Here is a 27,607-nt window from a genome sequence, read left to right as displayed (position 1 = left end):
ACTACCTCCGCCACTCAATAGGCTACCGATAAAATAGTTTTTCATTATATCAGCAGTTATATTAACTCGATCGAGTTGGGTCATCTGACCAATCTTCTCTGCTAAAGTCATTCGCTTCATAAGATCTTTAATTCGAATACCCATTGGTTGTTTAGGATCCTTATATTTCACGTATTCTTGTGCTTGTGCCATGGTTGCCCAATATGATAAGAACAATGCGCCCACTACAAGGACCAAAATTTTCGACATCTTTTTCTACTTTAAATCTTCCTTAGCCAAATTCACCTTTGATTAATGTGATTTTTCAAAATGATTATGTGAGGATGAAGTTATTGTATTAGTAGGGGGTATTTATACTTAAGAACAATTAGTTTTAGATAATATCAAAATAATTAAGATTAGTAGAAAACTGAAAAGACAACCCAAATTTGGCAAATATTAGCTAACAAGATATCCATCGAATTTTCACTCACAATTATCCTTATTTATATAGATAGAATTCTTTACCACCCATTTTCCCCATTTGTCTAAATTTTAATATATTTATCCTAATTTACATAAATGAAATTTCATATCTAAATTTTTCTCATTTAGAATTTTGTTCTATAATTTTAACAAATTCTAATATCTAACTAGCATCAAAAAATTTACCATAGGGTGGTTGATGAATCAATTTGTGTACTATTATTTTATTTTAAGTGTATTATTCTAATTAAAACCAATATAAACTATTGATGTTATAGTTTTACTAGCACATTTGACAATATCATTGTTGATTATTGAGAACCGAATTAATAATTCATTTAACTTAAAATTCAAGATATTAGTTGATTATTTTTTTTATTTTTTATACAAATCTTAGTTTAAAATGAAAACCCACCATTTACCCATATTTCTAAGATTAATAAAGGTATAATCGCATTCTTCTTGACAAAATTCAACAATTATCTCGCTGTTTCGTTGTTAAAATTTTGCGATATTATTCTATGATTTTCATATAAACCAAAAAGAAATTCTAAATCATGATATCATTAGAACTTTGTACTTCAAATCAACTTCATGAAATGACTCAAATTGACAACAACAGAAAAACTTATTCCCTATAATAAATGGAAAATGTGTAATCAAATTCGAGGGGTAGTACTAGTACCATCCAAAGTTGCAATATAAAATTGGAACGATACAAAGAAGATTGGCATGGCGTAACTTAAGGATGACACTGCAAAGCGAGATATGGTATTAGAGTCGAGGACAGTTTGTCGCTGAGAGAGACGAATTGTGATGTATTCCCCATCGCTCGCAAGAGCATCTGGTACCTGAGATAGGTGGACGTCTGAACTCAATAAGTATCGATGCCCTTTAGTAAGGTCGTGGTTTCTAAAGCGAAGAAGACATCGATAGCTGTCGATAACCGATAAGAGTTCACTTCTTTTCAAATGAATGATAGGGTAAATCACAAAGGCAAGATGTGTATTTTGTCAAATGATGCGTTTATAGGTGTCTCTCATTTTCACTCTTAGCGTTCCACATATTAAAACAGTCTGAGGGCACTCGAGTTGTGCCTGGTTAGTTCTGAACTTGAACAACACGAACTCAGACCAGTTCCAGTTGCCTTCAGATTACCCTGATCCGAGACTCTCAGGAGTGCCAAGAGAGAAGTAGGCTAAGAGCAAAATGAGGGAGCGCGCCCATAGAGGCACCCTTTGCCAAAAGAATCCAATATCATCGAGAATCAAAGATTAGATCCGACGATTCTGAGCAACAATCACCACACTAATATAAAAACTCATCTCCCTTTATTCCCTACCAACTCTCTCCCTCCCCTCTCTCTTTCTCTCTCTCTGAAAAGCATTTTCTCCTTTCTCTCTAAAATTCTCTGAAACTAGTCAGGAAAGAAAGAGAGAAAACAGATCTGAAGATGTCTCTCAGCCGTTCATTTTCATCATCTAGATCCAAACTCCTCAAACCTCTGGTATCAAGTTCTTTCTCTTCATCTTTTAGCCGTTCATTTTCATCATCATCAAATGATGAAAAAACAATCACAATCGAAACTTCAATTCCGTTCACCGGTCACAACTGTGAACCGCCGTCACGAACCGTAGAAACATCGCCTAAAGAACTTCTTACTTTCTTCAAAGACATGGCGACGATGCGTCGGATGGAAATCGCCGCCGATTCTCTTTACAAATCTAAACTGATTCGTGGATTTTGTCATCTTTATGATGGTCAAGAAGCTGTCGCGATTGGTATGGAAGCAGCGATAACGAAAAAAGATTGTATTATAACTGCTTATCGTGATCATTGTATTTTTCTAGGTCGTGGTGGAACCCTAGTTGAATCTTTTGCTGAATTAATGGGTAGAAAAGCTGGTTGTTCTAAAGGAAAAGGTGGATCTATGCATTTTTATAAGAAAGATAGTGGATTTTATGGTGGTCATGGAATTGTTGGTGCTCAAGTTCCACTTGGAATTGGATTAGCTTTTGCACAAAAATATTCTAAAGATGGAACTGTTAGTTTTGCTATGTATGGAGATGGTGCTGCAAATCAAGGACAATTGTTTGAAGCTCTTAATATTGCTGCCCTTTGGGATTTACCAGCCATTTTGGTTTGTGAGAATAACCATTGTAAGACCATTCAAAAAAAAAACTAGGGTTTGGATTTTATGTTTTGGTTTTTTCATATAAATGTTTGTTTTTTCGGATCTTGTTTAACTTTGAGCTATTATGTGGGTTCTTTTTGTTTCTTTTTTTTGATAGATGGAATGGGGACAGCAGAGTGGAGAGCCGCCAAGAGTCCAGCTTATTATAAACGTGGAGATTATGTTCCTGGTTTAAAGGTGAGTGTAAATGTGCAATTCCATTTGATTGGGTTTATGGAATAATATATTTGCTTAATTTAGTTCTTTTTGTTTAAAGGGCTTAATTTAGTTCTTAGTTATTGGAGATTTTTTATTAGGATACTTGCATTTTCCATAATTTCCCCAATCATGATTCAATAATGTAGTTGGAAATTGACCACATGTTGGTAGCCATGTCGAATAAATATTTGGAAATACTTTTTTTGTGTGATTTTCTTCAAGAAGTCATTTTTGGGTTTCTAGTGTTAGAGGTTGTTTGTCGAATATGGATTGTGGTTTCTAGTGTTAGGCGTTGTCTGTGTAGTATGGATTGCCGGTTTCTGGTGTTTGAGTTGGTTTGTGGATTATTGAATGTTGGATATCTGATGCAGTTTGTTTTTCGTCATTTCTATTGCTTTTGAGATGTGATACAGTTCTGTGATACCGGTATTTTGTAACATAGGTTTCTTTAACTGATTGATTTTTATGACATCTGTCATGCATAAATGCGTCGTTCAGAAAAGAATGAGCAGTTCATTTCGCATTCTTTCTTTTAAATAAATTTCACAATATCTGTTGGGTAATATCTCATTACTTGCTTCATTTTGAAAACAGGTAGATGGTATGGACGCTTTCGCTGTGAAGCAGGCATGCAAATTTGCGAAGGAACATGCTCTGAAGAATGGACCAATTGTGAGTATATTGTCTGTCATATCATATGAAATAGCAGTGCTGTGGAAAGGCTCGGGAGTTTGGCTTTACTTTTATATTCTTTATTATTACTTCAATTAGTTGTACTATAGTTGCAGTGGAATCAGAAAATAAAAATTGTTAAGTACATGGTAATATTGCCAAAAAAGTGTCCACATCGACGTTACCAAGGGTGTGGATACTTCTCTGTTAATTCTTATTTTAGTTGTAGTGTGACTTAGGAATTGTTAAGCAGATATGTGGTGTACTTGTTGATTACCGTGGGCTGGGGACTAGGAGGTACCTACCACCTAGTCCACCTCAAGTCATTTAGTATTTGCTTTAGTTGGTCATTAGTCAATCCCTTGTCTGGCTTTTTCTTTTTCAACTTGTAATTCTTCACCCTAATATGGTGGTTTTGTTAGTTAATCAATCTGATGTATTTGTTGTCAATACGGCAAACAGATTCTCGAAATGGATACCTATAGGTACCATGGTCACTCCATGTCTGATCCAGGAAGCACATACCGAACACGTGATGAGATTAGTGGCGTGAGACAGGTAAAATTTCTTGCTTCTTTTCTTGCTTCTTTTCTTGCCAAAATACAATGGTGTTGAAGTGAGGTCTTACACATCTGATGTAAATTCTAATCTCTTTGGTGTTTAATTTCAGGAGCGTGATCCAATTGAAAGAATTAGGAAGTTGATATTCGCTCATGACATTGCCACTGAAAAAGAACTCAAGGTATCAATTTACCGTGTTCTATCACATGATCGTGACACGTATTTCTGCTCAAAAAGTCACGTTTTTGGTGTCTACGAGCTCAAAATTGGTAGACCATTAAGAAAGTGATGCCCAAAAGAAATTGTCCTTAGCCGTATTATCTTTTTACATCTTCTTTGTTCAAAATGTTGTGAGATCAGGGGCTCAAATATGAGCATCAGATGATATCTATATTTACCCTATACTAGAAACTTACTGGGGGCTTACTAGTTATGAGGAAATGTTTTGCTTTCGGAGACTAAAGTATACTACGAATTCGTTTTAACACAGGATATGGAGAAGGAAATTAGGAAGGAAGTAGATGATGCCATTGCTCAAGCCAAGGTGAGACACAACTATATCAAGACGCTATAACTCTATTTCTCTGCTATTATTCTTCTAAATATTGTTGCTATTTTTAAAATTATCAGGAGAGCCCAATGCCTGAACCTGCTGAACTTTTCACCAACGTGTACGTCAAGGGCTTCGGTGTTGAGGTATATTTTGTGCAACTAAAAAATGACATGAATTATTTTTCGGTTGTTATAGTGTTACTAGTCTTCATCTTCAGTTCATTAAAATAGCACCAAACCTCTCTTTCTCACCAAAAAATATTTTTGTATTCCCATTTTATCCCTAGACTACAGTCTCATGTATGGTAATATTTGTTCTCTTTCTAAGTCGGATACGAAATCTGATTCGAGATCTGAATGGCTGATTTGATTGATTTTACATCAATGTGAGTCAGACAAGTGAAATTCAGACAAGGAGGAAAAAAAAGACAAACACCACACCTAAGAGGTTCTTTTGAGTTCTGAGAACAAAAGGCAAACATGATATTTTGTTTTCCAGAGAACTTTTTAACATATAATTTAGAACCCACCTATCCATTCTGCTAGTGGTTATAGTTACGAAACCCCAACATTTGTTTCTGCAGGCATATGGAGCGGACAGGAAGGAGGTCAGAGCCGTGCTTCCCTAAACAAGGAAAAGATACACGGAAAAAACACATTCGTGAGTTAAAATCAAATAAACGAGTCAATTGATTCTCTTCTCTTGGCATGTAAACTTCCAGTTTTCTTTATGCTGTATAGATGAGACGAGTTAACTTCTTTTGAAGTTTAACTACTCAACTTCTAGATTTTACATTAAGTTTTGGGCATTATAATCTATTGGCCTATTCCTTGGATGAGAAACTTGATTATTTAATCTTCCAAATAGAAGATAACTAATCTTTACCAATTGTCAACTATTTTTTTCAGAAATTGTGCAAGGCATGCTTGCAGATTCTTCATTATTTGTTATAGAAGGTTTTTAGGTTAAGCTATATCATCAGAATATTTGTCACCAATAATCAATGCTGAAATATCAAACAGGATATGAGTCTCTTATTTTTCTCACTCCTGATTCTCACTATTTACATTTTTTGAGTTACTGGTCAATATTGTGTTTGGAAAATTCTGTAAACCCTTTCAAATTGGGGGAAAAAATATTGTCATGGAGAAATTGGAAAAATCCGCTAAAAGTTCAAATATGTTGTAAACCATGTCACCTTGGTTGGTGGTGGTGAGGTAGAGTTTGATGCATAAAATCTACAAAATACAATATTGATTAATTCTAATACATTTTTTAGACCTATGTGCACTAATTTTAGATATTCTGAGCACTAACTTATTCCCAAGTTGGTTTTTTTCAAATTTTTTAGAAGTTCTTTTTCAAAATTACGATCAAAGATACAATCTTTTTCTTGATTGTTCTGAAGTATCTATAAACTTGCTTCTTGATTGATATGAAATGGAAGTTGCAATTTTCAATCTACATTGTTTTGATCAATACAACGAGTGAGAAGAGTATAAGGTTTCGAGTCAAACTACAAGCGATGGTGACCAAAATAAAAGTTTAGAAGTTCTTTTTTCGAATTTTCGATCAAAATACAATTTTTTTTTTATTGATCTGAAAAACCTATAAACTTGCTTCTTGATTGATCTGAAATGGAAGTTGCAATTTTCAATCTACGTTGTTTTGATCAATATAACGAGTGAGAAGAGTATAAGGCTTCGAGTCAAACTACAAGCGATGGTGATCAAAATAAAAGTTTAGAAGTTCTTTTTTCAAATTTTCGATCAAAGTACAATCTTTTTCTTGATTGATCTGAAATACCTATAAACTTGCTTCTTGATTGATCTGAAATGGAAGTTGCAATTTTCAATCTACATTGATTTGATCAATACAACAAGTGAGAAGAGTATGAGGCTTCGAGTCAAACTAAAAGCGATGGTGACCAAAATTGATCCACTTAAGGAGTTTACTTTTTTTTTTTTTTTTTATATTTGAAACTTAACGAGTTCACTTTTTTTTCGATGAGATTAGTTAACGAGTTCACTTGACCATTACTATTTTTTTTGTTGAAACTTAACGAGTTCACTTGACCATTACCTTTTTTTTGTCGAAAGCACTTGACCATTACCATGAGTTAGGGAAAATATTGCGAGTCGGCGTGCCTATAAAAATTTCAAATTTCAACTTACGAACAAAGTCTTATATATCACGTCGATGAAACTCCGGGAGTTATAACGTCATCAAGAAAGTTGAGGGGGTCTACTTTTTGCTCCCGGGCGGAGAAGTTCTTTGTGAAATAGGTCAACACCGTTTTTGGTGGTGCAATTAGTTATTTTTGGGCAGTTATTCAGTTTTTTCACTTTTTGAACACGGTTATTGGCAGTTTCCGGGAAGTTTTATCTCTCTTTTCTCGAATTCAGGCGGATATAAGCCTGGAATTCCAGTTTTTGTCACTCTTTGGGAGTTTTCTGTATCAAGTTTCTACCTTCGAGTTCTATTCTTCTTAATTTCAACGCTTCATTTCTTTTCGTTTTTCTTGTTTCCAATGGCAGCACCGAGTAACCAGTTTATCCAAAAATTCGCAGCCTTAACGACGGAGGAACAGCCTCCGATTCTGGTTGATGTTGAAGATCTGCCTCCATGGGAGATGGAAATTGTCAAACATGGTGTCGTTTGGTTCCAGAGTGATAGAAAGATAGACATTAATCTTGCTTTATCTAGATTATCGAGGGTCATTCATGGACCAAATAGATTCAATGTCACGGAGATAAAAGATAACACTTTTCTAATCAAGTTTCTTACTGCTACTGAATTAGATTTGGCCTTTGAAAGTTCGCCTTGGGTTATTCAAGACGAATTGATTGTCATGAAGAAATGTACTCAAGATGTAATGCCGGGTGATCAAACGTTTGATTCAGCATGGTTCTGGGTACAAATGCATGGCCTGCCGCCGAGTCATCTTAATAGTACAATTGTGAATAGATTAGCAACACCTTTGGGAAACTTTATCCCTACCACTCCTGAGGAAGCAATCAAATGGTGTGTGTTTGCAAGAGTTCGCATCGAGTTGAATCTTAAACGGGCATTGCCTCAACGTGTTTATCTAAAACTATCTAATACCAAAATAGTGGCCATCCCGCTTAAGATAGAAAAATTACCTAGATTTTGTGTATCTTGTGGGTTGACTGGGCATACAATAAGGTTTTGTCCAACGATGTTAGCCTTGAATGATTTGTTAAAACAGAATATATCCGAAGAACAACGTTTCAAAGTGACTAAAGCTATGACCCCTTCTTACAATGAGGACTTCAAGGTCCCTTTTAATGCTAGAAATAGAAGCAGAGAACTAGAATCTTTTGGTACAGACCAACCTTTGAATAGTGAGTCTACTACTCACAATCAGTCAGATAAGGTTAACCATTCTAATGAAGTTGTACCGGATTATTCCATTCACTCTAATTTTGGGGAATTACTTTCGAGGTTATCTAGGACTAAGAAGAGAGGTCTGGAAATGTCGTATGGTGCTACTGGATTATATACTAATGCTGTTTTTTCAGGTAATTCAATTAATGAACAGGGTCAGCACTCGGGAGCGCACTGTTCAGAGGGCTGCGAAGATGAGGAAATGATTTCGACGGAGGATCGATCTTCAAAGTTCTATAGAAGATCATCGGAACTTCTGGTCTTGGGTAATAATGAAAGGGTGCCGGCAACCCAAATGCCGATGAATCAATGAGTGTCTTAGCATGGAATTGTCGGGGCTTAGGGAACACCCCGACAAAAGAGACACTTAATCAGTTCCTAGGAGCGACAAAACCTTCTATGGTTTTTATCTCTGAAACTAAATTATCTAATTATGTACCTCTGAATTGTTTTATTAATGCTAATTTAAATAAATATATTTCTGTTCCGTCGATTGGTCGCAGTGGAGGTCTTCTCCTATATTGGCAGGATGACATTCACATGGACATCCACTATACCTCTAATAATCTTATTCATGCTACGGTTAAATTGCCCTATTCTGAGTCGTGGGATATCTTGTGTATTTATGGACCGCCTAATTTAAGAGATAGACCTAATTTCTGGAATGGTCTACTTACTCGTATTCAGAATATTTCGAATCCTTATTGTTGTATCGGTGACTTAAATGCTATATGTAGTAGTAACGAGAAATGGGGTGGTAATTCTAATATCCCTTTTATGTCTAATTTTAAGCAGTTCATCCTTAATGCTAATCTGTTGGACCTGGGTTTTAATGGACCGGCTTTCACATGGACAAATAACAAAGCGTTACATCATTTAACAAAAGAAAGACTGGATAGAGTTCTTTGTGATGGTCAATGGTTAACTAGATATCCGGAGGCAGGAGTCTTTCATTTACCTCGCTATAATAGCGATCATGCACCAATTTTACTTAAATTTATTGTGGAAGGACATTCTATCAATACCATTTCAAGGTTCGAAATATTTTGGACAAAACATGATGACTACAAAAAGATCTTTGAAGACAAATGGTTAAGTTCAGAAGGAAATTTCCTAGAAAAAGTAGATCAGGTCAAGAACTCAATCAAACATTGGAGTAAAAAAGCTTTTGGGGTAGTAAAAAATAGGCTTAGCATTTTGAGAAAAAGACTTCTGGATATCCAATCACTACAGTCTACTTCGGCTATATTACACATTGAAGGTAAAATTCAGGAAGAAATTGTGTGGTTGGAAAACATTCAAAAAACTCAAGCAGAACAGAGGACGAGATCAAAGTGGGTCCAAAACGGGGACAGGAACACAAAGGCTTTCCACATTGCCATGTCAGTCAGAAAACAGAGAAACAAAATTCACCAACTTACACTAAGCAATGGTCAATCCACGAATAAGATAGAAGAAATCTCACAGGAATTCATTGGCTTTTTTCAGAATTTATTTACGGCTGATCAAGTAATAGAACCGCCGGCCGAAGTTATTAATGCATATAAGGTGTTCTCGGTCGAACAACTGGCTGATATCTCTAGGATCCCTTCGGCTGAGGAAATTAAGTCAGTAGTAATGGAAATGGGTTCGATCAAAAGTCCGGGACCAAATGGCTTACCTTGCTTCTTTTTTCAACATAATTGGGAGGCTATTAGTCAGGAACTCATTGCTTACATTCAATCAGCTTTCTCAACAGGTTTGATCGACCCTCATTTAAATTTTACTACTATTGCCTTAATCCCTAAAACTAGGAACCCGAGTACAGCCTCGGAGTATAGACCGATATCCCTTTGCAATTCGGTCTATAAATTCATCACCAAAATTATAGCCAATAGAATCAGACCTTATCTTGAGGACGGAATAATGTGGACTCAGAATGCATTTGTGCCCAATAGACAGATAATGGACAATATTATAATAACTAAGGAACTCCTTCATTCGATGTATGGGTCAAAAGCCAAGAAAGGTTTTTTCTCTCTTAAAATGGACATGGCGAAAGCCTATGATAGAGTGAACTGGGACTTCCTAAAATTGGTACTTAAGGCAACGGGTTTAAATGGTCGAATTCTAAATCTCATTATGTCGTGTATTACGACTGCGAGATTTAATATTCAGATCAATGGCACTACTGTTGGGGATTTTCAGGCCACTAGAGGCCTTAGACAGGGCTGTCCATTATCGCCCTATCTTTTTATCTTATCCTCACAGTCACTCTCCCTCCTGTTTAATTATTATGAAAATCAAGGTTGGTTTACAGGATATAAGATCAATCAGTCAGCTCCTACTATTACACATTTACTATTTGCTGATGATCTTATCATTTTTGGTGAAGCTAATATTAAAAATCTAGATACTGTCGTTCGGATTATGGAGCATTATGGCAGCTTTTCAGGTCAACAGGTAAATTACTCGAAATCTTCCTTGTATTTCAGCAAAGGAGTGCCCACCAATATAACTAGCCAATTTGTCCACAAGCTTCATGCTCCTCTTATGACAGATAGAGAGAAATATCTAGGAGCCCTTGTTCTCAAAAAAGACAATAGAATAGATAGTTACAAGTGGCTAATAGATAAATTTCAGAGTTCTTTAGCAGGATGGAAGCAAAAATATATAACTCAGGCAGGTAGGACAACATTAATTAAATCGATCCTGGCTTCTTTTTGTACTTACAATTGTTGTTATCAAATTATGCCTAAAGGTGTTGCTAAACACCTTGACAAAATTGAGAGGTGTTTCTGGTGGGGGCATGAGGTTAGTACGAGAAAACTTCACTTCATCAATTGGGATATAATATCTAGTCCCAAACATAAAGGTGGATTAGGCATCAGGACAATCAATAAGGTCAATCAATCTCTTATAGCTAAAATGACATGGAAGTTCCTAACTAATCCTAATGAGGTATGGGTGAAACTACTTCATGCAAAGTATCTCAAAAGTGAATCATTTTGGTATCATATACCTACTGCTAGATCATCAAATTTTTGGAAAGCAATGAACCATACTAAAGATATTATCAGGACAAACACAATCTATCAGGTGGCTAATGGAAGATCGATAAATATCAGGAATGATCCATGGATTCCTGATTTGAGTGAGAACAGACCTTCAAATACTAATACTTTACCTCACAATATAATATTTGTGTCTCAACTTATTAAACAGGAAACTAATGAATGGGACTCAGACCTTATTCGCAGGTATTTTAATGATATGGAAGCTAACATCATTCTTAACATACATATTCATGTCAATTTTCAAAGTGACAGATTGATCTGGTGTCCCATAGACAGTGGTAAGTTCTCTGCAAAATCATACTATACGGCAATAAAGACGAATCCAGTACTACCAACAGAGGCACAAGAATTTCCGTGGAACAAATTTTGGAAGATGAATCAAATGCTACCCAAAATACAAATGTTTGTATGGAAATTAATTCATAAAGGACTCCCAACTCTTACCAATATAGGAATCAGGATTCCTCAAGTTGATCAAACATGCAAGATGTGCAACTCGGGTGATCTGGAAAGTATAGAACATCTTTTTGGTGAGTGTTCTGTGTTTGGTCAACTGATTAACATAGCAGGTATTACAGATCTAAACGATCTTAGAACAGATCCTATTAAAAATCTCTCAAATATATTAAAAGATAAAGAGAATAGGCAAGAGCATTGGTACAAGGTTACTTATCTTTTGTGGAGTTGGTGGAAGCTAAGAAATGAAAAGATCTTCCAAAATAAACCACCAAATTTGCAGAGATGCTGGTGGTCGGTTACAGAAGCTTTGAGGTATGTTCCTTCAACCAATTTTACTTCGATTACTAACGATTCGATGCAGGATTCACTTTGGTGTCCGCCACCAGAAGGAACAATAAAAATAAACTTCGATGGTGCTTTTAGGGCAACATCTGCTTCATGTGCAGCGATCGTGAGGAACTCAAAGGGTGAAATACTTCACTCTCGAACAAGATTGATCGAGGCGATTTCACCGATGTATAGTGAGATTGCAGCCATGAAGTTAGGTATAACCCTAGCAGACGAAATGAGTCTCCCCTCTTATACTCTAGAAGGGGATGCTAGGGTTTTACTTGAGCTGATTAGAGACGTAGATTTGGTCCCTCCATGGAGATTAACGGATCAGATTGAAAGTATTCGCGAGAGGATAGCTGGCCGTCGGATTGAGCTTCTTTACTGCCCTAGGGTTCAGAATAAAGAAGCCCACAATTTAGCCGCGTCGGTTTTATCCCCTAATTATTAATTACATTTGAGCCCTCGTTGTTAGAGTGGATTACTCGTTAACCCCCGTGTTTTGTTGTTTTTTTTATTTGGGTCTAACTTTGTAATCTTGAATTGTTAAATGGCTGTTATTCAAAAAAAAAAAAAAAAGAAACTCCGGGAGTTCTTCCTCTCTATCTCTCTCTCCGTTCTCCGCCCCGCCCCATTCAAGAATTAGCTCCAACTTCTCGATTTTGCTAGCGATCGATCTCTTCACTCTCAGGTACACTCTCTCTCTCTCTCCTCTTCTCTCTTTCTCTCTCTATCTTCTAACGAAATCGATTCTGGTACTTCAATTTTCAAATCTAGGGTTTACTTTCCGTTTCTTAAGATTGAAAGTACTAATTATTAGCAATTATCTATCTAGGGTTTCAATAATGATTTACACGGCCATTGATACATTCTACCTGACGGACGAGCAGTTGACGAATTCTCCTTCTAGAAAAGATGGAATTGATGAAGGAACAGAAACTGAACTTAGAATCTATGGTTGTGATCTCATTCAAGAGAGCGGAATATTACTTAGATTGTATCCTTTAATCATTTTTCATTATAAATTTTGTTAAATTTTTTCTACTAATTTTTTCAGTTTATTATGCTTTATTTTGTTTAATCTTAATTTCCGCCACAGACCTCAAGTTGTAATGGCAACAGGACAAGTTCTTTTTCATCGTTTCTACTGCAAGAAATCTTTCGCTCGTTTTAATGTTAAGGTTCGTTGTTCGTCTGAAACTAGGTTTTTTACGTTTATGGTGTAATTATAGAGTTTTTGTGTTCTTTTCTTTTTGTATGGATTGTTGGGTTTAGTTATTTAATGTCGATTTTATCTTAATTGATTGCAGAGGATTGCTGCTAGTTGTGTTTGGCTTGCATCTAAATTGGAAGAAAACCCTAGGAGAGCGAAGCATGTCCTCATTGTTTTCCATAGAATGGAATGTCGAAGAGAGAATCTACCCATTCAGCATCTGGACCCATTTTCGGAGGTTACATTTAGATCTTTCATTATTTTTTTATTAGTTTCATTATCTTCCTGTTTTCCCCTAATTTGCACCCCAGAATCTCGTAGGTTGTTTCTAGTAAAGCAAGGCTTGTGTCAAAAGATTTTAGTCAGTAGTTGATCATAACAAACTTTACGATTTGCATTTGTGTTCATTTTCCCGGTTCATGCCTTGAATTCTAAAACTTTTCAATACCACTTGCTTAATTATATTATTGATGTCGTTTCCTCTAAAGTAGGCTTCTTTGAATTACAGAAATATGCAGAATTGAAGAGGGACTTGACCAGAAGTGAACGGCATTTGTTGAAAGAGATGGCTTTCATCTGCCACGTTGAACATCCTCATAAGTTTATTTCAAATTACCTTAATGCGCTTGGAGCACGCGAGTTGCAGCAGGAAGCCTGGAATCTTGCAAATGATAGGTACTATTCAATCTTAAGTTTTCAAGTACATTGAAGTTTTGCAATTAATTAATGATCCATGTGTCGTATTTTATGTCATTTAGTAGCTCAGAATCTTCTGATCTTTATTCTAAACACTATTCCTAAAACTTCTATGGCGCAAAATCTGATTTCACTATTTTTACATATTCTAGAATATGCCTGACTGTGGCATGCTTTACTTCACAGTGAGAGCGGGTTTTGCTTGACCGTACACGAAATTTTAGCAGGATATGCCTATGATTGCGTGTTAGCTAATAAGCGCAGTTGGCCATTCTAATGCATTGGTGATTGTCGTATTAGTTGGTGCAACTACTCACAGAGAAGCTAATGTCTGGAATGGGAAAATGCTATATGCACTTCAAGGGCAATAGTGAACTTCTCTTCTGCTAATGCTATCTAAGGATTTATAGTGTTTCTTTCAGTAACTGTCTGTTAAGTGATTATCTTAGTTTCATTTTCGTCTGATGAAGTGATTATAATAAAGAGTTATGAGTTCTGACCGTGGCATCTAATATCTGCAGTTTGCGAACTACGTTATGTGTCCGTTTCAAAAGTGAGGTTGTTGCCTGCGGAGTTGTATATATTGCTGCTCGTAGGTTTCAAGTTCCGCTTCCTGAGAACCCTCCATGGTGGAAGGTATTTGATGCTGATAAGTCGGGGATTGACGAAGTATGTAGAGTTCTTGCACACTTGTATAGCCTGCCCAAAGCAGAGTATATACCAGTTTGTAAAACAGGTGAATCGTTTACATCATCAAATAAGTCATGGGACAGTCAAGCTCAACCAGTTCCTAAGGTGACAAAAGCAACCCGACTTCTTTCTTCCTTAACTTGCTTTTAATTATCTGATGTCTTTGTGATGAGTATTGCTAAGATTCACTTTAGTTGAAGTGGTTTTGCTTGATATACTACTTATAAGTTGTAGCAGTTTTTCCCGTTAACACTCATAATTGCATAAATAACTGATGAAGTACGAGCAAAATGATACATCTCTTACGGAAAATCATAAGAAAAGCATTCCAAGTTTCTTGGATTTCTTCTTAAAATCTGTCATTCTATAGGACATGTGGTGGAAATATGCTTCATATTTGCTCTTTTTTTGCTTTCCATTAACACTTCTCCCTGTTAAACATTTGGAAGTTAATTGCCCCCTCTTTCTAGTTATGATCAATTTGGTTGAATGATAGCATCGATGGAATTTGACCTTCAACTCCATTTTCTTAGGAAAGTCTGGCAAATGCACCAGCATCTAATGACTCGGCTACTGCGAAGGAAACATCTGTGCCGCCAAATCCCGACTCCGGTGGATCTAAGGACACACGGATAAAGGCAGCTCTTAACAAACTAAAGGAATGTAAGAAGAGCGATGACGAAGTAAAGAGTGTAGCTGTTGAAGGAGAGACAAGGGAGCCTTTACCAAAGCCCAACATTGAACAAAGAATAGAAAGTAGTGGAGAGAGGAACAGGGAAAGGGAAAGGGAGAGGTGGAAGGCCAGGAGCATTGATCGTGGAAGAGACTCCGACAGAGAACAGGAACGTGAGAAGGTAGAGAGGGAGCGAGAGAAACTCAAGGAGAGAAGTCATCGGTCAAAAGACAACAAGGGTAAAGATTTATGTCTGCATATAGTCATTCTTCCTCTCTCTCTGTGTGATAATAAATGCTCATTTTACTAGTGCCTGAAACTTGAATTGTTTTCTGATGGTTGCGCAGGAGGAGGGCATGCTGAGAAATCTAGACATCACCCGTCTCGTGGTGCGTATCTTTGAACCTCCTATTCGGTCTCAAATCCTTTTTTTGTTATCCTGAAATAATTCGTACTTCTCAAGGTACATGATTCTATGTTTAGAGATGTAACAACAGTTATATTGTCCTTGATTTATGTGTCACCCAGACCCACTAGCCTAGTTCCGCACTGTCATGGGTCTGTGTCTAGAACACTGAACACCTCAGGTCAGGCTTCTGTACTTGACCAATCTAGTCGCCAAGCCATCTCAAATGCCCTTACCAGTACGTAAGACAAGGTGTTATATTATAAACGAGATCTGAAAGGTCTACCTAACTACCTAAGCAATGTGGGACTAAGTACCACACGCTTGAAACTTTTCTTTCACGTCACTTAGCTTCTTGATTTGATTAGTAAGTTTTACCTATTGATCTCCGTTCCACACATACTGCTGTAGTCTATCTTTCTTGAACTTGGAATATGCATTGTTCATTTTTACTTGAATGCGTGCGCATCTTCTTACGGATACTGCTTTTTTTGTTTCAGATCGCAGTGACCACCATAGCTCCTCTTATTCGTCCAGGGAAAAGGATCGTCACAGACACCACCCGTATGCATGATACTGGAATATGCTTCGGAACTAATTGATTCAAGGGCTTACTACTCCTAGCCTGCCTTCACTACCAAGCCATTCATGACCTGATGGAGCATCCGACCAAGAACTGGAGTATTTCTCCTCCCAATTCCCATGTTCAGATACCGTATTAGGCATGAAATATGACCAGAAAAATGATTCTAGAAATAGACTATAACGGAAAAGAATTCTAATGTGTAAGAATATATTTATGGTCATATTTGTTCATGTAACATTGTTTATTGCCAGTATAGTCTTGCAGCTAAATTAAACATTTATGCCTTTTCTTTGTTGGACAGATTCACCCTGGAAATACACCTATATATATATATATATATATATATATATATATATATATATGACTACATTCGATGTGAGTGTTATACTTGTCATTCGCTGTTTATACTTGCAATAAATTTGTCGGCAGAAAAATGCATTTGGGAGAGCAATCGGCGAGTTGAGCTTGTGGGTGCCACAGTCCACTCATGTGAGAGAGTTGGATGTACAGACAATTGGTCTGTCGTATAGCATTTCAGTTTGTGCATCAAATATCAGAACCGCTTTCTGGTGTCTTAGTAAGTGGTCTATGTTTGTTTGGCCAGCCGCCAGCCCACGTCTTTACTCTTTAATACCTAATTTGTTGTTCCCCTTTCTCATCTTCACCATCAACCACTACTGCCTCCGGCCACCGCGTCTTACAAGCACTGTTTTTTTTTTCTCTTTCTGGCAAAATACTAGATCCTAATTAACCCCTTCACCTTAAACCCCTCTCTTTTAGAAGAAAGGCTGTTTCAATTTGCAATTGAAATACTACTTTCCTTGCATTTCTATATGCATTGGATAAATGACAACAAATCGATCTATCTTCATTCGATAAACATTCGAGATAAAAAAATTAAGAGTATATTTCATTTTCAAAAACAACTAATACAGGATGAGTATTTGGATTTCTCTTGTAATCTAATCTAGTATAAGAAAAAGTAGGCCAAAATGCTAAAAATATACACCTAAAATTTCTTCCTAGAAAAGAAATACAACTCAAATAGCTTCAACCTCATCCAACGGTCTTAACCGTCTCGCTGGTGATTCTCTCAAATCCAATGACGAAGGTGAAATATAAACACCTCTTGATGAATCCTCCTCTAACTTCCTCTTGTTAGTGGTGGCGGTGGTGGTGGTGGTGCCGGAGGTGGTGCCGGAGGTGGTGGTGGTGGCGACGGCGGGGGTTGTTGAGACAGCAGCGACGGTGGAGGCGGATTTCTTTCCTTGAAATTGTTCATCTACCTCATCTCTTTTGATATGATTATTTTTCAAACGTCTAACATCAGATAACTGAACAGGTTTAACTAGAAATTCTTCAGCTCCTTCCTCTAAACATCGATTAATCCATGGTAATACATTTTCAGATGACATAATAACAACAGGTATTTCTCTACAATTTGATGATGATTCTTTAATCTTCTTAAGTAGTTCAAATCCAGTCATTCCTGGCATCCAATAATCAGTTATAATTAGATTAACCTTCAAACCATTATTATTATCTGAATCTGAATTTCCTCCACCATCTAATAATCCAAGATATTGAAGTGCTCTTTTTCCACTATCAACTGTTGTTACTTTACATGATGATATCTTTAATAATCTCTCAATTACTTTCCGATCTATGATACTATCATCGACGGCAAGAACATGAAGTTGTTGTTGTTCTTCTGACATTTTTTCCGATTAGATCTCGTCGGTCTTTTTTTCTTCCTATTCTTCTTCTTCTTCTTCTTGAACTGATTTTGAAGTTTGATGATGATGAAATGAAACTGAATGGTTCATTTATATTAGGGCATAAAATCGAATCACCTGAATCTTTTCTCTGTCAAAAAATCTCCTTTATTAAAGTTAATTCAGATCTGGCAAATCTTTTTTTATTTATTTTCGAAATCAAATCTTTCTTTCTCTCTCTTCGATTCGAGATAGTTTTATTTTGGGTCGTTGGATTTTAGATCGTAGGGTTGAGATTTAAAGAAGATGAGATGGAGTGAATTTGAAGATTAAAGGGGAGACAAGAAAATCGAGATGATGAGTGAATGAAGAAGACATGACGATATACAAATTCAGTGGTGTGGTGGTGGTGGGGCATTGAGGATAGTGGGGAAGATTTTCCATTGACAGGTAAATTGATTTTTATTTTATTATTAAAATAATAATGGAATACCAAAAGTAGAAGAAATCTGAAAATAATCCGATCTTGATGCCCATTTTCCATCAAAATTTTCTCCCATTAAACAAGGTTATTTCCCTTTTTTTTTTTTATCGTGACGGAGTATTTTTGGAGAAATGATAAAGTTACAAAAGATTTTGACAAAAAAAAGTTCTCAGCTGATGTGCCGGGTGTGGTTTCAAACTTTAATCAAATCTAGGCCGTTGAGAGATGAAAATCACAACCGCCACATCAGCTGAGAACTTTTTTGTCAAAATCTTTTGTGATTCTAGCAGCTCTCACATTTTTTTTGTGTTCGACTAAATTACTATTGTCGATTAGGTTGGATAATGTGGAGCTTGTTGTAGGTAAGGGCCATTCTGCTTAGTCTTTTAGGTCAGATTGGACCTAACCTATCCCTCTTCTGAGAATGTCTGGCTTTTGCACAACTTTGATTCGGGGCATCACAAGAGTACTGTAGTTAGTTTAGTATACCTCGAGCTCATATAAGAGGGCTAGATATAGTCCAGGGGCCGCTCAATCCAATTTGATTGTCTCGGTATTGATTTCATCACTTGTAGGCCTGTAAGAAGCCTAGCTTGACCAAGTTCGTATTCAAACACACTCAGGTCAAGTCGCAATCCAATCGACTGTTGCTTGTTTTATGCCAAGAATAAAATTTAGTAGGTTGTCGCCAGTACTATTGCGGGCTATAGTGTCTCGAAATGCCAACAGGCTCAAGTGGTAAGAGGTAAGTCTTCCAACTTAAAGGTCAAGGGTTCGAGGCACACGCTTACTAATTCTTAAAAAAAGTATAGTGTCTTGAAATAAAATTGAGTAGACTATCGTCATTGTACCAATGTAGACTACTGTCATCGTACAACTGCAAGCTATAGTTTCTCAAACTATTTCCATACGGGTTAAGTGGTTATATGTATATTTCTATGTGGAAGAAAATGAACATGGTTCTCTCATTTTTCTAAAAATCTAATGGGTAGATTTTCAACCAAAAAAAATATCGTATCGTACATGTTTGAAATTTGAAGGAAGATCATCAGTCGGCCGGCACATGGGAAAGAAATGATAGTAACGTGAGAGAGCGTGGGTAACAGAGGGAATCCGAGTCCTGGTCCCACTTCAACCTCGTTACGTGTGGGACCTCATTCTCTCTCTCTCTCTCTTCCTCGAAAATATGTAGGGCCCCTCCATGATTCTTCAGGTTCGAGTTTGAATTTTGAATCAAAAAATATACTTAAAAGACTCTCTTTGACATTTATTAGTCAAGATCAATTATAAGAAAATAACTTCAGGTATTATAGTATTAAATTTTAGGTTGTCAGGCACAAATGAGTTTATTGTGTCCTTTTTTCGGGAAGTCTCAAATTCGATTTTTAGTGGAGGTGAAATCCAGAGTTTATTAAAAGAAATTGGGTTATTAAGATATAGCTAAAGTAGTTTGATGTGCTTTAAATCTCTAGCTTTTAGATGGGTTTAGGTGCGGTAGTTTAGAATGTTTAAATTCAAGAAGTTATCATGTTTATCAGATCTTGATAATGTAACTATGCATTTGAATTGCGTAGTGAACTTTCAAAAAAGAATTGCTGTTATGTGAAGAAAATGTTTTAACAATACCTCTTCTCCAAAATAAAATAAAAACAGAGTGCACCATTATCTAAACCGTTAACTATGCACCTAATGAATCAGGAGTTTTATCTCTAAGAAAAATATTGTGTTTAATTTAAGATGTTCTTTTTTGTTTTTGTAACACCTCTACATAAATTTGATTTACCAATTCTTGGATGCCCCCATCCCCACTACCACATCTTTTCTTCACGACAATAAAGAGATGCCCGAAAACTGCAATTGACGATAATCCTTCATAGGAAACAAGTATTCTCTCCTCCCACCACCACCTCCTACCACCATCATCACTGCCATTTTTCTCACTCTCTTCGAAGATTGAGAGAGAGGGGAGCAGAAACTCCATGAAACCATGGGGTTGCACAAATCCAGATCTACTCTCCAGGTCTCCAGAGAGAGCGAGGAGAGAGAGAACAATAGTGGTGGGTGGTGGAAAAAGAAAAAAATCATTTTACTTGAAAGGTCGTCGACAATAAAAATCTGTTGAGAAGATATCATCTACGTAAGAGAAGAAGTGGCCGTGGAAGCTGGAGGCATCTAAACTTTCCCCAAACGGAAATGTTTTCAATTTCCAATGCATTGACGCAGGCGAGGGGGTAGGGTGGCCCCGAAGAAACAGTGACCGACCAAGGTGTGTGTTATTATGTCGTGTGAAGAGAGGAAAGAAGAAAGAAATCCTTCCATTAATTCAAATCTTTATGAGATCTCCCTTCTGACTCTTCCAAAATAATAATAATAATAATGCTTTTAAAGAGTGGCTATTGTTTCTCACATAAAGACATCTATATATCCTTGCAAGATTTTCCAAATATTATAGCCACATGGTTTGTGGTGGTGGGGTGTGTGTGGAAGATCTCCCTTTTCTTTTGTAAATTCTATACAATTTACTTTATGATTCGCCATATGATCTTCCACAGTACAAGTTATCTACCTAACAATATCTATTTATTGATAAACAATAATGACATAGGATCGGCTGAAATCAAAAGTGGATAACCTGTTAGAGTCGTGATTTTCTCTTGGATTCTCAAAACTTTGGTCACTTGATCCCCATAAGGGTAGAGAATTTGTCATTGTCTCCACTGTGCTACCAAAGACTTTGGGGAGCCGAAATAGGAGAGCAAATAAGAACTAATGAACAAACATGCGATCGCATAAGAGGGCAACCCAATCCCTTGTGGATATTCGACCATTAAGAATTTCGTCATACCTCGTTCACTTGTGAAACACGAGGCACTCTAAAAAATCTTATGTGACATTCGGTGTTCCAAATGTAAATGTTGCAATGGAGATGCTTTAATAAAAAAAGCTTTTCATAGAAGATGCTATGATCAACTACTCAAAATATACAAAACGAGATATAAAAAAAAAACAAAATTAACTATTTTTTTGAGAATTCGACTACGATCTACGTTAGTCTTTACAAGGCATTGATACATCATGAAGATGAAATAAGCACGATAACTGTCTAATTTAAACGAAGAATGAAAGAGGCCTAAAACCCAACAACAAAGAGGCCTAAAGCCCGACAAATTATTACATCGTTTATAGCTTAAATTACATGGGATAAATATTGATGGCAAACTACTTCCACCGTAACTCCATCCCACAACCTCATGAACTTAAAAACAAAAGATAATAATAAGAAATACTTGATTGGCTTTGATAGAAGAAAATTGTTTTTCTTTTTTGGAACAAGGAACAGGTTAGAGGGTCTGGCACTCTTGTTCAAAGTGGCTTGAATATGGGTTGATATCGGACCCGGTTCTCAACGCCGAATGTTGGACCCGTTAGCGGAGCTAATTACTGAGACAATGCTGGTATGCAAAGCAGGTCTCTGAGGCAGAGCTGGAATGCGGAAGCTAGGCTTATGGTTATTAGTGTTAGCGTATCTATGTGTATTTCAGATTTAGAAAGAGAGTCGGTGAGGCGGTGGGATTAGGATTTTAGTATCTATATAAACTAAAATCCTAAGAGATATCAGTAGTTTAATCTCATGAATCTCTTGTGTAACTTGTTTGCTTATCATATTAAACTCCAATTGACATAAAACTCTGACCCTGTACAAGAGCAACTAGCTAAAAAACAACAACAAAAAAAAACTATTAAATCTACTACATTTTTCAGGCCCAACTTTTCCTTATTCTAGTTACACCCTCGCTATCTTCTTGGACAATCAAATCCAACTCAGCCAGCATGGGCAATGGATCCAGCTCTACTTCTCCTGTTGCCCCCAATTTCTCTAGGTAGTAAGCTACTTGATCACTTCGATAGTGACAGTTTCTTCAAACAGTAAAGATATTATGCTCCGGACATATCCCAGCCAGATAAAACACTTTTCCTCTATTTATCATGACCGGACACGTATTCCGGCCTGAGATATGTCATTGGCATACTCTCATTTTCCTTCTTCAAAATCTTTCATGTTCAACTAGTGAAAAGCTTTGGCAAATCCTAATTTACTCAACAATTTAAACTTTGTCAAGAAAATCTGTCGCAAAAGGTTGAACCAAATTGCATTCAAATGGAATCTCATTCCAAGTCACATGTTCGGTATCTTTTTTCTTCAATTTCTCGATATTAGTCACCAACAAGTAAGTTGTCCTTCCATCGCTTAAGGAGAAATATATGAAATTTCCATAACTAGTGCACTTCATTTTATACTTTAGCGCCTCATAATAATCGTCAACGAATTTGAAAGATAAGAGAATTATCCTTGTATTCGGCCAGCCAATAGGATCCCATCTATTTGTCCTATAACATCTGTCAGGATTAATCTTCCAAAACACTACCCTGTCAAGATTATGATGTACTAAAAGAACCCTACCACTACATTCCACCAATTCTATCGATGAATAATCATGAATATAATATAATCGAGAAGTGAATAATATTTGGTTCTTGGTATCTAAACATATTAAATTTCTCTTAGTTTTGTGAAGAAAATATAACTTGATTTGGCCTTCATCTCCTAAACTTGTCACACCAACTAATACTTCTCTATCGAACCATGGATTTTTATAGAAAGGGTTTAGGTCTTCGTCATCGTTTTTCATAATAAACTCATCCCAGTTGTTATCTTTTTCTTCTTCTTTTTCTTTGGACGATGACGAAAAAACTTTAATACCCATGTTATAATTATTAGGCTCAGAATATTTCTCATAAACTACGAAAACTTTGTAATTCCACGTACATGATTCTCTTGATGCTCTCATAGCAATCCCCAAAATATTTTCAAAACTATTTGTACCGAAATTGGGTAATAATCGCGACATTGTTCTACTGAGAGGATTTTTAACCACAAGAGAAAAATCATTACTTTCTTTTGATGATATTTTGTAGCAGACTAGTCCATATGAAGCTGGTATTATAGTAATTGATTTGGATTTTGGGTCACAAGGTAAAGATATTTTTAGTTCATCGGAAACTTCCATATCATAAACGATATTGTTGGTTAAAAGTGATTGAGAATCAAGATTGAATAACAGAGGACGACTATGGTGATTTTTGAAGACAGAGTTTGAAAAGGTAGAAGAATAAAGGATGATTGATTCCCATCTTTTACAGATGGATTGACATGAGACAATATCTGCTGTGGGAAGTTGAGCTAATATTGTTTCGATTATTGCATCGTCGAGTTTGTGCCATTGATTTTCATCTTCTTCTTCTTCTGTTTTTCTTCTTCTAACATGAGTTGTTTGCTCCATTGGTTTTGGGTTTGAGTTTGATTCTACTCTACTGATAACGTTTCAATCATTATCTCTCTCTATATATATATATAGAATATGAGTTAGGATTGATTTCATGAAGGAATCCTAGAAAGTTAGAAACTCTGAGTTAAATTCCTAATCATTAGAATTTCGGAAACTTCTTTATAATATAACAAAATTGGCAACCTCATCTTTTCACCTTCTTTTCGCAAGTTGTGATGTGTACTAGTAATGTTTTATGCTAAAATATGCTGAAAAGAGAACGACCATGATTGTCCGATTGGATGACCGAGGGACTGAGTTGGTCCCCAAGAATGGGTAGTATCCAGTGAGGATAGAAGAATTACCCAGAGTCTGTTTGTTACCCACGAACACAAGATTTTTTGATATTTAGTTGGAACAAGTCAGTGTCACAATTGAACTCCCTTGGAAAAACAAATAAACTTGGTGTGTTTGGTTGCAGGATTCCTAAGTAGGATTCCTATCAAAAGTGAAATTTGGTAGGAATTATGAATCCTTGGTCTGTTTGGCTACCAAGAATCCTAGGACTCTTGAATCCTAAGGATTCCTAATTCCAAAATTTGTATTGGACTAAAATCCCACCCTACCTCCTAGAATTTGCTAGGATTTTGTATTAATAAACCCAAATTTCAAATTTAAAATCAACAAAAAAATATTTCCTTCTACAAAATCATTATTTTTTTTCAAAATCATTGTTTTTTTCAATAATCATATTTTTTCTAAAGACTTTTAAAAATATTCAAATAATAATAAATCATAGGATTCTTAGTTGCCAAACAAACCAAAAAATATTACTTGGATTCTTGAATCCGTGGAATCATGAATCCCAAGGACTCATGAATCCGCGGATTCATGATTCCACCATCCAAACACACCATTAAATTATTTTACCACCAAAACGTGCGGTCTCTCCTTCCGTATCTCTCTTTGTGCACTGTAAATGGATTTGGGGAAGAGAAGAAGACAAGACGAAATTCTAAAGGCGCCCTTCAAAAGGCCAACAATACATAACCTTTAGAAGGCACTCGCTTAGTTTTCTTATATTCCTACCGGACATTTAAAGTTTGATTTTAGATTTGAAAATGATAATTTTCTTTTCCACGAGAAATACTTAGTTTTCACATCCAAACGTTTTCTCACATAATAAACGGACTGTTAGGTCATTATACCCTGCTAATTCAACTTGTCGCCTATCATTGACCAGATAGCGAGGAAGTGAGCGTTATTGATAATGCAAATGCAACATTGTGAAAGATAATGCAAATACAACTTCGTGAAAACAGATGTTACATAAATATTTTTGGGGTAATTAAGTAAAAGTAACCCACCTTTAGAATAGAGAGAAAAAATGGGAGGTTATGGCGTTATGCCCTCAAATCTCTCCACTAATCCTCACGGTTACTCTTAAGAGAGGTAAATTGGTTTTGAAAATCGGTTTTAAAACTCACGAAGAAACTACTTTTCCAAAAAGACTTTTCACCATTAATTTAATTTGGTTTCGATCTAACGGCGTTAGCCAAGAGGGATCTTCCCCGTCCGTAGGACGGGGAGGAAACCTAGTTATTGATAATTGTAAGGCAACATTGTAGACTTTATACTGATAATGAACGTGTATCTTGCTAGGTTAAAGAAAATCATGTACAACTTAATTGATATCCCAAGCTACCAAACCATCATTCAGGAAAAAAACATATATCAAATTGACAATTGAATAAATTACTACTTCTCTACACTTAATACTTAAAAGAAAAGATAATACTAAGATACATTTCATTGGTTTTGGGAGTTTCTTCAAATTCTTCCTTTACACCTGCCACTACTACCAAGAAACAACATCAAGATCATCAAACTCCTCATTCTTTGGATGAAACCCTAAATAATCTCATTTAAACTTTGGCAAGGAAATTTGGCACAAAAAGTTGAACCGAACTGCCACAACTATACTCAAAGGGGAGCTCATCCCAACTATTGTTCTTGATATTAGTTACTACCAAGTGATTTTTCGTTGGAGTAGTTAAACAGACAAATATGGAATCACCATAACTAGTGCACTTAATATTGTACTTCTCCCTCAAATCTTCTTCATAGAATCTGAAAGATGAGATAAGTTTAGACCTAATATTCCTCTCTCCATCAACCTCCCATATCCATATGGTAGCAGTATCATAAACTACCAAAAAAATCCTACCACCACATTCCACCAAGTCTGTTGATGCAAAATAGTCCCAACATATGGATAATAATTGTTTCTTGGTATCTAAACATATTAAACTTCTCTTATTTTTGTTAACAAAATATATCTTAATTTGACCCTCATCTCCTAAACTTGTCACACCAACTAGTACTTCTTTACCTGGTTTGAAGCAAGACCCTCTATAGAGAGGGTTTAGATCTTCAATACAATTAAAACTTTTCACATTAAACTCATCCCAATTACCTTTATCTTCTTCTTCTTCTTGTGAGGATGATGAAAAAATTTTAACACCTATAGTGTATTTAGGAGAGTATTTTTCATAAACTACAAAAACTTTATAATCCCATATTGAGGATAATCCTGTTTTTAAACTACTACTTGATGCTCTCATGGCAATACCAACAACCTCATCACAATTAATCGTATCGAATTTAGGTAATAAACGTGAGATGCTACTCAGAGGATTTTTAACAACAAGAGAAAATTTTTTGTCTCTCACACTTCCTTTTGATGATATTTTGTAACAAACAAGTCCAGAGGAAGCAGAAACAATTGAAATTGATTCCGATTGCGGGTCATATGGTAAAGATATTCTTCTTTCATCGGAAATTTCCATGTCGTAAACGATATTGTTCGTTAAACAGGATTGAGAATCAAGCTTGAATAACAGAGGACAGTGGCTATTTTTGAAAGCAGAATTTGAAATTTTTGAAGAATGGGAGATGATTGATTCCCATCTTTTACAGACGGATTGACATGAGACAATATCTGCTGTGGGTAGCTGAGCTAATATTGTTTCGATTATTGCATCGTCGAGTTTGCTATATTGATTTTCATCTTCATCCTCCTCTGTATTTCTATCATAATGAGTTTGCTCCATTGATGATGATTCATCTACTTTAGTTTTGATCCTTCTATATATATATATATATATAAAGAGAGAGAGAGAGAGAGAGAGAGAGAGAGAGTTGTATTTAGTTTAGGATTCCTATAATCTATTTGGTTTACTCTGCCTGACACGTCACTTGCAAGGTTTAGATTTTTTCCCCTCTTCTATTGTCAGCGCTCGAACCCTTTACCTATGTAAGCATTAGCGTGTGGCTGGGGTGGGGGGAGTGTGCCCCCGCATAGGCCCCCAAATAAAACTTCTTTCATGATTATTTTAGAAATCACAACTTGTGCTCTTATATGAAGACTAGGATAACCAGGTTAAAGGTCCACAACTAGTGGTGGGAAAAAGATCCCTAACACCGTTATCCTATCCATTCGACCGAAACAAAAAGTGTCCATAGACATCCGATGGTCATAACGGTCATGGTTTGACCGTCTCGAAAGAAATTGCGGACGGTTACTGTCAAAATTTTATGTCGGTTGATCGACCGCTAGCCGACTGACCAATATGGCATGTTCAAGTATCTGACGGGTACTAGTGACCGAATAATCTCGTCCTAATTTTTAGAGGTTATAGACCGTCGAATTTTATAGACTTATGATGGTCGTTTGGATATAGAAGACCAAACCGACCCCAAAAACCAACTCTTCATAAATACCCCCTAAGTGACCCTAATTCTTTTTTCCTCTCTTTTCTTCCAAGGTTCAAGTAAGCAAGTAACCGTAGATTCCTAACCTGAACGGCTGTCGGCTACAGTTTTGAGACCATCTCTCTTTGGTTTCTCCATCTAAAACAG

At 36.3% G+C, this 27,607-nt stretch overlaps 4 protein-coding genes and 1 pseudogene across 6 annotated transcripts; 2 read left to right on the top strand and 3 right to left on the bottom strand.

Moving 5' to 3' along the window:
* Positions 1-1,019: 1,019 nt before the first annotated feature.
* LOC147563071 (pyruvate dehydrogenase E1 component subunit alpha, mitochondrial-like) lies at positions 1,020-5,554 on the top strand. Its single transcript, XM_086634320.1, has 8 exons — positions 1,020-2,624; positions 2,757-2,836; positions 3,452-3,529; positions 3,992-4,087; positions 4,200-4,271; positions 4,581-4,634; positions 4,721-4,786; positions 5,227-5,554. The coding sequence occupies exons 1-8, from the start codon at positions 1,919-1,921 to the stop codon at positions 5,269-5,271; spliced, it is 1,197 nt and encodes a 398-aa protein (XP_086490446.1). The 5' UTR covers positions 1,020-1,918; the 3' UTR covers positions 5,272-5,554.
* A 6,887-nt stretch (positions 5,555-12,441) lies between these two features.
* RCY1 (arginine-rich cyclin 1) lies at positions 12,442-16,450 on the top strand. Of its 2 annotated transcripts, none has more exons than XM_086634265.1 (9): positions 12,442-12,587; positions 12,732-12,893; positions 12,996-13,077; positions 13,207-13,347; positions 13,618-13,784; positions 14,327-14,600; positions 15,029-15,407; positions 15,516-15,557; positions 16,075-16,450. In XM_086634265.1, exons 2-9 carry the CDS (start codon positions 12,742-12,744, stop codon positions 16,146-16,148), a joined length of 1,311 nt encoding a protein of 436 aa, XP_086490391.1. In that variant the 5' UTR covers positions 12,442-12,587; positions 12,732-12,741; the 3' UTR covers positions 16,149-16,450. The 2 variants fall into 2 exon arrangements, with proteins under 2 accessions (XP_086490391.1, XP_086490398.1); XM_086634272.1 differs by having other exon boundaries at positions 12,482-12,587; positions 15,519-15,557.
* Positions 16,451-17,049: 599 nt separating this feature from the next.
* LOC147563069 (two-component response regulator ARR17 pseudogene) lies at positions 17,050-18,456 on the bottom strand (annotated as a pseudogene). The gene has a single exon (XR_015223347.1). The product of XR_015223347.1 is annotated as a two-component response regulator ARR17 pseudogene (transcript).
* A 3,543-nt stretch (positions 18,457-21,999) lies between these two features.
* Positions 22,000-23,734, bottom strand: LOC147563068 (F-box only protein 13-like). The gene has a single exon (XM_086634244.1). The coding sequence runs from the start codon at positions 23,699-23,701 to the stop codon at positions 22,466-22,468; it is 1,236 nt and encodes a 411-aa protein (XP_086490370.1). The 5' UTR covers positions 23,702-23,734; the 3' UTR covers positions 22,000-22,465.
* A 1,877-nt stretch (positions 23,735-25,611) lies between these two features.
* On the bottom strand, positions 25,612-26,799 carry LOC147563067 (F-box only protein 13-like). The gene has a single exon (XM_086654475.1). It carries the CDS (start codon positions 26,797-26,799, stop codon positions 25,612-25,614), a length of 1,188 nt encoding a protein of 395 aa, XP_086510601.1.
* Between the last annotated feature and the right edge of the window lie 808 nt (positions 26,800-27,607).

The sequence above is a fragment of the Eschscholzia californica genome, unplaced genomic scaffold (assembly GCF_041429995.1).
Source record: "Eschscholzia californica isolate CP2 unplaced genomic scaffold, dmEscCali1.0.p SCAF_1, whole genome shotgun sequence".
Lineage (NCBI taxonomy): Eukaryota > Viridiplantae > Streptophyta > Magnoliopsida > Ranunculales > Papaveraceae > Eschscholzia > Eschscholzia californica.
The sequence above is the reverse complement of the archived record's forward strand: the minus strand, read 5'-3'. Positions and strand labels throughout refer to the sequence as shown.

What these genes read in the sequence shown, in the direction of transcription:
- LOC147563071 (XM_086634320.1), top strand. Translation starts at nt 1,919, where the DNA reads ATGTCTCTCAGCCGTTCATTTTCATCATCTAGATCCAAACTCCTCAAA. An exon ending in ATTATGTTCCTGGTTTAAAG is followed by an intron (nt 2,837 to 3,451) that starts GTGAGTGTAAAT and finishes TTTTGAAAACAG; the next exon opens with GTAGATGGTATGGACGCTTT. An exon ending in ATGCCATTGCTCAAGCCAAG is followed by an intron (nt 4,635 to 4,720) that starts GTGAGACACAAC and finishes TAAAATTATCAG; the next exon opens with GAGAGCCCAATGCCTGAACC.
- RCY1 (XM_086634265.1), top strand. Translation starts at nt 12,742, where the DNA reads ATGATTTACACGGCCATTGATACATTCTACCTGACGGACGAGCAGTTG. An exon ending in AGCGGAATATTACTTAGATT is followed by an intron (nt 12,894 to 12,995) that starts GTATCCTTTAAT and finishes TTTCCGCCACAG; the next exon opens with ACCTCAAGTTGTAATGGCAA. An exon ending in TGGAATCTTGCAAATGATAG is followed by an intron (nt 13,785 to 14,326) that starts GTACTATTCAAT and finishes TAATATCTGCAG; the next exon opens with TTTGCGAACTACGTTATGTG.
- LOC147563068 (XM_086634244.1), bottom strand. Translation starts at nt 23,701, where the DNA reads ATGGAGCAAACAACTCATGTTAGAAGAAGAAAAACAGAAGAAGAAGAA.
- LOC147563067 (XM_086654475.1), bottom strand. Translation starts at nt 26,799, where the DNA reads ATGGAGCAAACTCATTATGATAGAAATACAGAGGAGGATGAAGATGAA.